The following is a 13,206-nucleotide window of genomic DNA, read 5'->3' on the forward strand; positions in this document are numbered from 1 at the left end:
GATCTAGTTGGAGATACCCCTGCTCACTGCAAAGGGGTTGGACTAGACCTTTAAAAGTCCTTTCCAACCCAAATAATTCCGTGAATCTATAAAAATATATTGCTTGATTTTCCTTTTCCTTGTTTTTTTCATTATGCCTATTCAAGCTTACTATATCACCATGAGTCAAAGGTCTGCTAATTCCCTGAACATCAGTCCCAGCTAATGGAAAAATCACTGATAGGGATACTGGCAATAGTATCATTCCCTGTTTTAAGGGGGTAAAGTGCCTGGTGTCTACCTCTCAAGTTATATAACAGTTTCTGGGAAGCAGAAGATGCCTGGTGCTCTTCCAGCAAGACAGAGCTTTCTGAGAGCACCAGGAGACCCTTGCACAGAGGCAGAAGAGTGCCTTCTTTAGCACATAGCTTCCCAGCCTGTGCTGCTATCCATAAGAAGCACTCTGGTACCAGGAGATCCATTTTGGGTTACTGGTGGGTGCTGTAGAATTTCAGCATGAAGCCAAAGTTATAGGCCCTATTTTTGCCGAATTTCTGGCTTATCAATTGCTGGTACTGTCTTGCTGAGGATGCAAAAGGAAGGTATCTGAAAACCTAATTTCTATACGTCTGGGGCAGGAATGTAAAACCAAAAATCCTTTCTTATTCTTTACAAACATAGCCCATTAGCTGGTGAACACCTACTCCTTTCCCACTTTTTCATTTGTTTGTTTCCTTTTGTGGAATAAAATAAGAGAAAGCAGTTCTGTAATGTATTTTTATTTTTATTTGTTTTTTTGGGGGGGTTTACACAATAGCACAGCAGCTGAGCTCTATTTTAAGTGGGAGGTGTCTAAACATACCATTCCTTGGCTCACAATGCACTAGCACAATGCTGCAGAGTGTTCCAGGGAGGTGGGGGGGGGGGGGGGGTGGAGTAGGTGTGATCCTGGGAGGGGACCTCATAATAGATGCTTTCATCTGGCCTAGTCTCTTTGTAGGATTTTGGTATCTAGATTTCACTTTCACTTTAGATATTTCCAAGCTAATAAATTTCATGGGGATTTTTTTTTCTTTTAATATGACAACAACAAAATCTACAACCCACTGGAGCTTACACAAATTATTTTAACAGAGCAGGAGAATGTTAGAGCTAGTTCTGACTGCCTGTGTATCACAAAACCTTTTGCAGCATACCTTTGTGCTGAGATCAGTAACTCTGACTTGAGCATCTCTTCCGGACTGGCAGCTCTGATCTGCAGTCCTCAAGAGATGGCAAATCCACCACTGCTCTTATTAGCTTCTGTCAGTGGTGAATAACCCTAACCATCAAGGAAAACCATTTTCCAGTCTGATTTCACACCTTTCTGCTAGTCCATGAGAAATATGAACTGACAATTAAGCAGTCTGGCTTTGCTATCTGAATGAAGTCCCTCATAGAAAGAAAGTAAAAAATGTGTATCAGAAACAGATGAACAAAAAGATTGATGGTTTTTTTAAATGTTATTATTATTCTACTGTGCACAATCTAAGGCATCTTTTGTCACTGTACATTAGGTCAAAAATACTTACTAAACAATCCTGCATCTCTGATCAAACACTCAGTGAGGATATGTTCCCCTTCATTTGAAGGAGAAGTCTGACTGAGCAGGGACTGAGTCACCACTGAGTATTTAGTTCTGCATTATTGGTATTTCATCAATGTGCCTTCAAAGAGCATGGTCAGGGCTTCCAGTCATATTCTACCACTCTTACCGGGGCTGAATGTTGATGCAGTAGGCAAAAGAGGGGGTGGGAAGGTGCTACGTGATTAGAGAGCCCTCTGCAAGTCACATAACAAGGAGTGTGCTCAGTACTGACTGCCGGGGTGCTGTCCTCCCAGCAGCCAGCTTTCCTCAGAAAATCTATCCCAGAGCTACAATTGAACCAGGAGCTCATGAATGGGAGCACTATGTGCCCTTACACTTATTATATTTAAATAAGCTGGTTCAGTGAAGCCAACTGTGAGTTCTAAGAACCCCAGGAGTTATTTTCGTGCGTCCTCCTTCTGAAAACTTGTGATTGAAGTGCAACCTTTTCACAGCGTGAACCTAAACTAAATCTCTGGCTTTGAACTAACTCAGACTCTGGTGCCCCAGACAAGAACAAACAAAAAAATAAATAAATCTCTAGCCTCAGTAATCCTAGATATAAACACTCCTGAGTGAGAAGGTATTCATACTTAAATGTGGATTTAGGTTGAGCTCACTGCTGTGATTTTTGCTAGTGTCATGGGAAGCTTGTTCCTGTGCATGCACAGTTTAAGCAGGAATAGAGACCCAAGCTCTAATATAGGCTGGTGATACAAGTCCTGTGCTTTTGAACATGAAAAGGAAACACTAAAGATTTACCTTCCTAAGCCAATGTTTTGTAAGTTCTCTATATAGCAAAGAGCCACAACAGCAGTCTGATTCCTTGTAAAATACACACATGACTAACACAGCAAGACCTCATCTTGAACAAAAAGGAGCTAGGCAAAAAAAACCAAACAGAAATATGTGCATGTAGGTGTCTTGGTTTCCACACAGACAAGTAAAATTACAATTGACTGGATCCCTACCAAGATCCCAAGCCAGAAAAGCACTTACATACACGTTTGACATTTCTCATATAAAGATATCTGCCTGAATCAAGGCCTGAGCAAGTTCACTTTCTAACATTTCTTATTTAAATTGGCCAAAATGATGGCTACTTTTCATGTGTCTAACTCCACTGGATGAAGCATTTTTATCAACTGACTCCAGCAGTGTATTTAGAACACACTTTTTCATTTTGGTTTTGTCTGCCCATACTTCCCCAGTAACACTTTTCCTTTTCTTTGGCCTGTCCCTTCAGTCAGTGATGAAAGATAGACCACACTGAGATGAAAGTAAGAACTGATCCCTGTGATTCCCTGCTGCCCTTCTTCTCTTTGATCTTCAGGTCATACAAAGAATGGTTACTAGTAGGCCATCAACAAACGTGGGAAACAGCTTGTTATCTGTAACCTCAAATTAAGGCAGGCATGGTCAAGGAGTACATTAATACATACTCTCAGAGTCGGACAACAAAATTTGCCCCAAGGGAATATCACTTTCATTGATTAATTCTTTTCCATTACTAACTAAACCAAAACAGAACAGAACAAAATCAAGGGCTGAGCAAGTCTGCCTGCTGTTTAAAAACAAAAACATTTTGCTATCATTGCATCATCTGGGAATGACATCAAATCATAACAAATGGTCAGATAACTACAAATTCACTATCCAGATAAATAAAACCTTCTACAGTGTGGGTAAAACTGATGTCAAATTCTGTCTACCAGCAGCTGGAAAAGGCTCTCATGGGAACTTAAAAAAAAGTGAAGTATTATCAAGTTTTCTTTTTCCTTTTAATGTCCTTTTGCATCATTCTAATGTTGCTTTCACAAGTTGAGGCATGGCAAAGGGCAATACTGGTGTTTGAGGATGATGCTCATCTATTTGCTTGACCTGTCCAGAAAAATGGAACCATTTGCATCAGGAAATCATCACTTGGGGTTCTTTTTAAACAAACAAACAACAAAACAACTTCCCAAAACAACAAAAAGTGCACACATATATGAACAAATAAACAAACAAAAATAAAACTGACCCAAAAAACCAAGGCCCCCACCCTAGAACCCAGAGCCATTAGCTGTGAAGTAGCCAGTGGGAGGAGGAGTGTTTTGAAAGTTGTTTTAACGCCTTCCCCAGAAACTGGTCTTTGCGGAAGGAGGAGGAGAAGAGGAATGAAGAAGCTCAGCTAAAATGGTGAAAGAAATTTGCAGTCTCTTTTTTTAGTTTATTTTTACTCTTCTGTATCTGGAAAAAAAAAATAAAATAAAAAAGAAGAAAAAAGAAAAAGAAAAGTGTCAGTTGCTGCTTTTCTCCCCTTTGTCCAAGGAGCAGGTCATCTGGGAAAGAAAAAGAAGGGTACCACTTTAGACAGTCTCATTTCCTCCAAGCAGTGCAGCTTTCCTTTGCTCTTGAAAGGCTGTGGGGTGAGGTGTAACAAAGCAATACCTCTTATTGGCCTGACTGGAAACATCATTCTGTCCTACACACAGTGAAATTCACTGCTCTCTGAACAATCCAGTGGGATTTCAGCCCTTGGCATCAGTGGGATCTAACCTGCTTAGATCAAGAGATCCCATTTGGTTTCTCTGCTGTCAGGCTCTCTGATCATCATTGCTCCCTGGATCTTTCAGTACGTTTTTGCTCATGAAAGCAATGTTGTACATTTGATTTAAGACAAAGAAAACACTCCAAATAAAAAGCCTGCTAAATGCTCTTTCCTCCTAAACAGCTTGCAAGGGAAAGCACAGCCTTATGCATGTATAGGTGTCAGAGATCTAACAAAACATGTGGCACGATACAAACTGCTTGACTCCTCTGTCAAATATTTATAATCCCTCGGCCTCAAAATTAGGCTATATTTGACTAACACTATCCTGAATGTACAAACATCCTGTTTTCTATGAAGTTACCCCACAAGTGAATCTTCACAACGAACAGATCTCAATGAGGAAGAAATGTTGACAAGAAACCTTTTTCTTTACTTCTAGTGAAAGAGGATAGTTTCTACTTAGAGGACACTTTATTCAACCTTCCTCTAGAAATCCTCTGGAAAAGCATCAAACAGGAACGTTAATATTTTGCTCTATATTGGCTGTCCCAAGCAGCTATCTGAATGTGTGTGGCACTCTAGCTACTGTCATTCTGACTGCTTACATCAGCAGAGCTTGAAAGTACATTGGAAAGGGTCTCTCAACCAAGGAGATTCAGCCCAAGGAGAGACTAATTTATCTGTAAGGCTGGGCATGTCTCAGAAGATGTGATTACATTAGAATGTCTTTGGGTTCCTTTCAGAAAAGCAGTTTCTTTTGCCTGAAGTAATATATTGACATATATATATATATATATACACATATATATATCAGTATTTGGGTAAAGGGAAAAAAATGACTGGCATAACAAAGGTCTATGGCCTTGCTGCTGGACTGCATTATCTCTAATGAATATATACAGTGACTGCACAGATTTTTTAGTGAGTTTGTATCATTTTCTTCTACTGTATAGTTAGCAGGAGGACCCAGTAGGAAAGGTCAGGTGGACACATGAACTAAATGACATCTTTCAGCAATAATTATTTCTGAATCTCTTAAATGACATGCTGAATCACACCAGGAATCTGAAACAGAGCTCAAAATACCATCCAACGTGCCCTCTCCTTCCTATGCCATCCATACTCACAAGACTTTCAAACCCTTCCACCCTGATAATGAAACAAGGGAAAATGCAATGTTTCTTCCAGGCTCTAGAAGTTCCCTGCATCTTTTGCTTCTCTTAGCTACATCGTCAGCTCCAGTGAGAACATTCCAGTACAGCATTTGCTTTAAATTGTTTTATCTACTTAGTAGAGCAGATATGTTGGTTTCCTAGCTGAATTTCCCTTTGGATGCAATAGAATTTCCCTACAACTACCTTAACCTTGGATGTGATTCAACCTCTTTCTCATTTCAGCACAGCAGATCCAGTGCAAATATTAGTATGCATCAAAAGAAGTAATTGAAAAGGGGAAAAGAATGAATATGCAGGGCTTGGTATGCAGGAAGGCTTTAAGTAGTTCACTTGGCATATACTGAATATCATCGTCTGAAAAAGTCTCATCTGAATGCAGAGCTCAGTCCTTCAGTGTCACTGATGAGGTGCTATTGTTTTTCAGTGTTGAGCACTGGCCCTTCTCTTGATCACTTACACAAAAAATGGTGAGTTCTACAGCTGTTCATGTGACACCAGCACCCACTGCAAGGGGATTAAGTCCATTTGCTATCACCTTGTAGTTTACAGTGAGGCGTTTTTAACTTGTGCTGGCTAGACTGTGACTGTATGTGTTTATTATGTTACTATACAGCCTCATGTACTGAAGTGAAAATACACTGCAGTTAGTGTTTCCTTCACACACAATTTCTCAGCACACCACTGTATCTGTACAGCAAGGAAGCTGGCTGTCAATGTTGCACAATCAATGATTAATCTCACACATTTACCTCTCTTTTTTTTGTGATCAGACAAATGCTTTGGAGTCTAAGGCCTTACAAGAATGACCCATTTTAACACTTGACATTTATGATGCCCGCCTAATCAAACTTCCACAATCTGCTACCCAGTTGGAGAACAGGAACAGGACGTCCAGGCATTTAGACCAAGGTGAGAGTTTAGGCTAACTCAAAATCTACACCTGTTCTGCAATGACTCACACTCCTCACCAAGTGGGAATCACAGGCATGATACCGGTTGTACCAGCTGGAAGTGGAGAGCTGATCTCTCCCAGCACCACTTCTGAAGGTGGCCAGCTCTGCATCTCCAGCCAGACTCCTACCCTTTCCCTTTATGCCTCCTCCCCAGCTGTCTGCTATGGCCTCAGGACACTTCCCCACAGCGTCCAGTGCCAGGTCAGGCTGACCCAAGTCCTGTGGTTTTCAAATTGCACTTAAAAGAAAATGCTATTTTGTCTCCTAAAAAATACATGCATAGTGCAGGCTACAGGACAGCACCAAGTGGAGTGAAGATTTTGTAGGCACACTCTTTTTCACAGACTACTTGTCTTGCTTGGAAGTCCCTGCTGCTGTAAGTGTTTGCATGGTCCCTACTTATTCTGCTTAAATATGCATCCCTTCAGCATTACAACCATATTTAATTATGAAGGAAGCACAAGATGACACCACAGTTATCCAGGATTACACACTTGGATTTTCTTTCTAAGCAGTCTGTCTAACCTTGCAGTTCACTTGTGAAAATGTAGTGCTTAGCATGAACAAATCTCATGCCACAGGACCACTTCTACAGGGTGGGAGAACTCCACCACACCATGAAATAATATTGTCCTTAAGGTACTATTAACCCAAGGTATTTCTGAGTTAGTTTTAATACATGGGAAAACTAAAGAAGACAGCCTCAGTTATATTCACATTCATTCAGTGCATCCCTTACTGAGCTCCCTATGGTGATGCCTTTTCATGCGTTTATGATGTAGCATCGTAAAGATATCAACACCAAAGATCAGCAGGCAATTATATTAAAGTGAACATATGTGTATTTTATATATTTTGTTCTTGTAAATTCAGGGGGGAAAGGGAATCCTATGGGTTCTCTCATTTCCATTAAAATTAGATTCTCTTGTCCCATCCTTACAGATGTGTGCGTGACACAGACTGTCAGTGTTATGTACTAACATAAACAGCAGATATTGAAAGGATTCCACTTCAAGTACAGTTAAATACATAAAGTCTGTGCATGCAATTCTCTTTAGCCCAAGAGAATTGCAAGGAGAATCTTAAAAAAAAAGGAAAAATGAAATCATGGGTGGCACTAAGAATGTGAATAGAGTACAATTACTCAGTGTTTTTCACAGTCCAAGAAAAGGGTTATCAAATGAAATTACCAAGCAGTAAAATTGAAGCCAACAAGATGATGTGATTTTTCACACAATGCCTAAATAAAAGTTGAATTGTGTTGCCTCAGTGCCCAGTTCACAAAAGAGTACCAGGCCTCTAAAGATAATTAGACAAATGGAAGAAAAAAATCTATCAGAGACTTTCCAAGTCAGAGATCTGACCTCTGCCTTAGCTCTCTGGAAGAAAGAAAGGTGAAAGGGGGGAGGAATCTGGTTTTGTTCTTTTTCATCAGGATCTCTGCTATGAAATGTTGTCAGGTAGTTGATCGAGAACTGAAGGAATTTTTAGTCTGATTTGGCATGGTTACTCAAGTAGTCCTAAGAGAACTGACACAGTGTTTGAAAAACTGCTGCTATCTTCACTCACTAAACTCCAAAGCTTTACTCTGCTCTCCCTCAGCACCTTGCTCCACTGTCTGAAATGACAAGGGAAATGACAAATTGTTGTATGACAATTGATATCAAACAATTATTGCTATTGATGCAGTGCACAGTGAGGGGAAACAATAGCCTGAGTAAAAGTGTCTCAGACAACCCATAATCCAAAAAGGTAGTTAGCCTTCCTGCTGCAAGTGATGGAAGTGTTGGCAGTCCTTTTGTGGGCTCACCCAGCATCTTGCAAAAGTGACCCCTTAAATTTGTGAGACTATTCTCCAAAGCTTGGGTATTTCTTGTGTCCCCTAAGGGCTAAGGCGTGCTCAATCCTGCCCCCATCTGAAAAGCACTGTAAAAGCTACTCCTAGCACTCAGAATAAAATGAAGATGTCAAAAATCTCAGTGTGCTCTTCTCAGCATCTCCTACTAAAGCCATTTGAAAGCCTTTTCAAAGAAAATTAAGGCCAGGAAGAAATAAATTCTACTTATTTATGCTTCTGTTGCACCAGAGATGAATGAGGTTTAAGAAAGTTCAGAAGATCAGTGAAATAAAGAAGAAATATGGGTTGTAAGTTAATTCTTCTCCATCTCCTGCCTGTTCAATGGATGAGAAATTTTAGGGTGAGAATTTTCCCCAAAGAAAACAGAATGTTTCTTGAAGGGGCCTGCATCCTGTTTAAAGCAAAGGAAAGCAAGAATAAATGCTGTTGGGAAGAAGTTTTGAGTACTTGTCTCGTAGCTGAATTTAAATATCATCATTCTAATTAAGCAGATGACCCAAGTGCTTAACATTAATTTTGCTAGGAGGAGAAATGACATTAACTGAGAAGGTATTCTGATTTTTGAGCTTTGGCACATAATTGTCCTTAAATCATTCATGACATTGATTTCTAGTCCTGTTCACAACAATGCTGAATTTTATGTTTGCTTGACAGCTTGTATTACACTTGACCTGAGATCACATCCGTCATGGAAGAAAGAGATTAGCTTTGCTTTAGTATATGTTGGTTGCTTATCAGCACATTATGGAAGTACATAAAAGCAGAGAAAAGCACAATAAGTTACCAAGTAACACTTAATTTTCCTGAGTAAAGCACATATGAAAGAAATGTGACACTTATCATGCAAAGCAACCTATGGGAATAAGTGTGAGATCTTATTCTGTATTTAACAATTCCAAGCTCTGAACCTGTCTGGGGTAAAGGCCAGATCATAGTTTTCATATACAGCTGTTCCATCATGGAACAACCCCTATTACAGGAAGGATCTAGAGGTGCTGGAGCATGTCCAGAGAAGGGCCACAAGGATAATTAGAGGGCTGGAGCATCTCTCCTATGAGGACAGACTAAGGGACTTGGGGCTGTTCAGTCTGGAGAAGAGAAGGCTCCAAGGTGACTTAATTGTGGCCTTCCAGTATCTTAAGGGGGCCTATCAGAAAGCTGGGGAGGGATGTTTTAGGGTGTCAGGTAGTGATAGGACTAGGGGGAATGGAACAAAACTAGAAATAGGTAGATTCAGATTGGATGTTAGAAAGAAGCTCTTCACCATGGGGGTGGTGAGACACTGGAACAGGTTGCCCAGGGAGGTGGTAGAAGCCCCATCCCTGGAGGTTTTTAAGGCCAGTTAGGATGTGGTTCTGAGTAACCTGATCTAGTGTGAGGGGTCCCTGCCTGTGGCAGGGGGGCTTGAACTAGATGATCCTTGAGATGATCCAACCCTAACAATTCTATAATTCTATAGTTTTATGGAAACAAAAACACCATTGCTTTCCAGGGCAGAAAAAGGATGAGCTGCCATAGGTAGAAGGATAACCAAAGTCAACAAAGTTTCCAGCCAACTATATGAATCAGAATTTTTTAATTAGCACTGGGCAAATAATTGGCTCTTTGATTGAGTGACTAAACTGAAAAATTAGGATAATGCTTAGCTCCAGGTTAGACAAAAGTAATTGCTTGCTTTTTCTCACTGCTAAAGCAATTCATGGAGTGTGGAGCTTGTGGGTTTCTTTGGTGGGAGAAGAGTGGAGAGGGAATGCAAGATTAAGCTTAGCTTTTTCTCCTAACTCTTTTACCATTTACTTAACAGCTGGCTGAAAACACAAAACTTTAGCCAGCTTTTCAACTAATATCACTTGTTTGTTTTCTTATAGGTTTATTCTTGCTTCCAAGTCCCAGTTTTAAACATTAAGAATAGTAAAGCAGTGGTTTAGAAGCAGAGAAAAGTGTTTAATTTCCTAGCTCTGGATTGTTTAATGGTAGTAAGTGGTAAAGATTATTGTTAGGGTATGAGTTTCAGAAAACCAACTGACTCTTTCTTCCCTTTGTCCAGCTTCTGTGGACTGAATTGTATAGAAATGCAGACTGAGCAGCCCAAAGGGGCTGATGTCCCTTTGCCCCTACCCCTAGGGGTAGACCAGGCAGCAGATGCAACACACAAAGCACAGGGCATGAAGGTACCCATCAGATACCCAGCTGGCAATTTACAGAGCACAGTCTCTACTTTTAGATTCCTGTACAGATGACAGGTGGACTTCCTTCTTAACACTTCTAATTAAACTACCTTGTCAGACACCTAGAGCTGGTATCCTCAGATTGGAAGCTAGTTGTGCCACGGGGAAGGGATAAGATGAAAGCTAAAAGTCAACAACTGCTTTTGAATCATTTCATATTCTTCCTCCCCTTCAGTTATTCCCTTCGGACATGATCTTGTTTCTCTTCAGGGCTAAATGTTGCATGGAGGGGGAAAAGGCCTGATTGTCACTGGACTGAACATAAATTTGTGGAGCTGAGGAAGAAGGAGGACTCTCCTCCTGCTGAAGCAGAGAATTTCTATACATCATTGCACAGCCAAATTATCTGAAATGGGGTAAGAAGGGCTGTAACAGAGGCAAGGTCACAGCTTCATTCCCATCTGGTGTAATAAAATGGCTGATGGTGCAAAGTCAAGAAGGAATTTCTGCAACTACTGTGTAAGTAACACATTCCTTCGTGCCTCTAGGACCATAGACATTACTCTCAAGAAGCAATGCAGCCATATGCTATCTCTGAGCAGAATTATAGTTAGACAGGCAACCTGAAAAAAGATTCCCTATGAGGTTAGCCACTCCAGAAAGCACACTTAAGTACCTACAGTGACCTCTGTATTTTCACTTTATATTCACTTAAATCTGAAAGCAAACCAGATACTCTTCCAAATTTTTAAACTTGTCACATACATCTGTGATGTCATGTAAAGTAGAAGCAAAAAGCAATCAAACATCCTAAGGACTTTCTAGCTACCTGACATGGCTTGAACAATGGAAAGCAGGCTAAAAATGAGATACATGGAAATTTCAGAGGAAAACTAAGTTATTTTCATAAGATTTACAGCCACACTACCAAAATGACAAGTTCCAAAATCACCTGCAAGTACCATACTATGGAATATTCCCCACATTCTCATGAATGCCATAGTAGAATAGCATAGCATAGCACAGCACAGCATAGCATAGACCAGGTTGGAAGAGACCTTCAAGATCATCGTGTCCAACCCATCAACCAATCCAACCCACCTAAACAACTAACCCATGGCACCAAGCACCCCATCAAGTCTCCTCCTGAACACCTCCAATGATGGTGACTCCACCACCTCCCCGGGCAGCCCATTCCAATGGGCAATCACTCTCTCTGTATAGAATTTCTTCCTGACATCCAGCCTAAACCTCCCCTGGCACAGCCTGAGACTGTGTCCTCTTGTTCTGGTACTGGCTGCATGGGAGAAGAGACCAAGATTCGCCTGTCTACAACCTCCCTTCAGGTAGTTGTAGACAGCAATAAGATCACCCCTGAGTCTCCTCCTCTCCAGGGTAAGCAACCCGAGCTCCCTCAGCCTCTCCTCAAAGGGCTTGTGTTCCAAACCCCTCACCAACTTTGTTGCCCTTCTCTGGACTTGTTCCAGCAAGTCAACATCCTTCCTAAACTGAGGAGCCCAGAACTGGACACAGTACTTGAGGTGCAGCCTAACCAGTGCAGTGTACAGGGGCAGAATGACCTCCCTGCTCCTGCTGGCCACACTGTTCCTGATGCAGGCCAGGATGCCATTGGCCCTCTTGGCTGCCTGGGCACAGTGGTGCAATGTCCCCAAGGTCAGGATGCTAACAATGGATTTTTCATTTAGTTTCACAGATCACAACACATCATGTTCATCTGCAATCTGATATTAAAGCTTCATAAAAACCTTCTTCAGAGTACATCCAGTATATCCCTCTATGCAAATTCCAGCTTGCCTCAGGTGCAACTTGCAAATTTAGACACACTCTTTTTTCCCCAAAGATCACAAAGAGAATTTCAAAAAGCACAGAAGCTTCACACACACCCCCACCCCCCCAGTTACCCTATATTGCACTACTATGGAGCAATTGTTCAGCAGAGCTAAATTATGGTGAAATATGTCTTTTTGAATAGCAAAATGCCTTTGTGCTTTCAAACAAGCTTTTCCAGAAGGTATCAGTACAAGCGCTTTCTGATTTCTTACTTGGGGCAATAACCTCTAAAGTAATTCAAATACCAAGCCATAAAAAGAAGTAAGAAAAGGAAGAAAATTGTCTTTAGACAATTTAGACTGTTGCAGTTCCAATTTGCTACTGCTGCTCGATTCTGACATACATATCAAGAGCGCTATCAGGCAGCAAGAAGGAATCCAATGTGTGTGCCTTTCAAATTGAAACAGGCTTGTTGCTTCTGGCAATAATGGTGAAATCATCCTGTCTTTTGGAATAGAAATGGCACAATTATTCGTGTGACCTGAAATCCACCTTTTTACCCCTCTCAAGAAGATATAGACAAATACTGTTCATTTCTACTCTTGGGTAACCTCTTGTAAAACAACATTAGCATTATGCAGATTGCATGAGCAGGGTTTTGTCAGAAGTCTGCTTAGAGTTCATTGTCGTGCAGTGAGTGGTCTTGGCTAGATTAAAGCACATGAAAACTGTATGTGCAGGAGGCTATGAAATCAGACAAGTCTTCAGTGGGTGAACAACTTTGCTAAGAGCTGCTTTCTCCTTAAATGAAGTTGGGAGGAATCTTGATCATTCAGTTCTGGCTGGGATAACTGTGGAGTCATCACCACTGTCCCTTCACATCACCAAGTTCCTGTACCAAAAGCATTTTCAGATAACAGCATTGTGCTAGCTGCTCTGCCACTTGATTTTTGAGGACAAGCAGAACAGAACAAAATGAAGCAAGTAAGCTAAGACAAGAAAACCCCTCAATTTTTGGTATGCCTGTTTTGAAATCTTCATAGAGGCTGTATACTTAAAAGGCCACGTTTTGTATCGAATTACATTATGTTACATTAATTGTATTATATTCACTATAAT

The 13,206-nt window shown here is 40.8% G+C and overlaps 1 protein-coding gene across 9 annotated transcripts in view; it reads right to left on the bottom strand.

The window, feature by feature from the left end:
- The window catches only part of PDE1C (phosphodiesterase 1C), a 315,392-nt gene that overhangs the window by 36,257 nt on the left and 265,929 nt on the right, over nt 1–13,206 (bottom strand). Inside the window, exon 18 of one of the 9 annotated variants that reach the window (XM_068156901.1) lies at nt 743–3,838. The exons of the other annotated variants lie outside the window; for them this stretch is intronic. Within the exon in view, the coding sequence (XP_068013002.1) occupies nt 3,825–3,838 (14 nt within the window). The 3' untranslated portion in view covers nt 743–3,824. Of the gene's footprint in view, nt 1–742; nt 3,839–13,206 lie in introns of those variants that run through there. 9 annotated transcript variants of the gene reach the window in all.

Source organism: Melanerpes formicivorus, unplaced genomic scaffold (genome assembly GCF_026170545.1).
Source record: "Melanerpes formicivorus ecotype bairdi unplaced genomic scaffold, bMelFor1.0.p_v2 SCAF_35, whole genome shotgun sequence".
NCBI classification, from domain to species: Eukaryota; Metazoa; Chordata; class Aves; order Piciformes; family Picidae; genus Melanerpes; species Melanerpes formicivorus.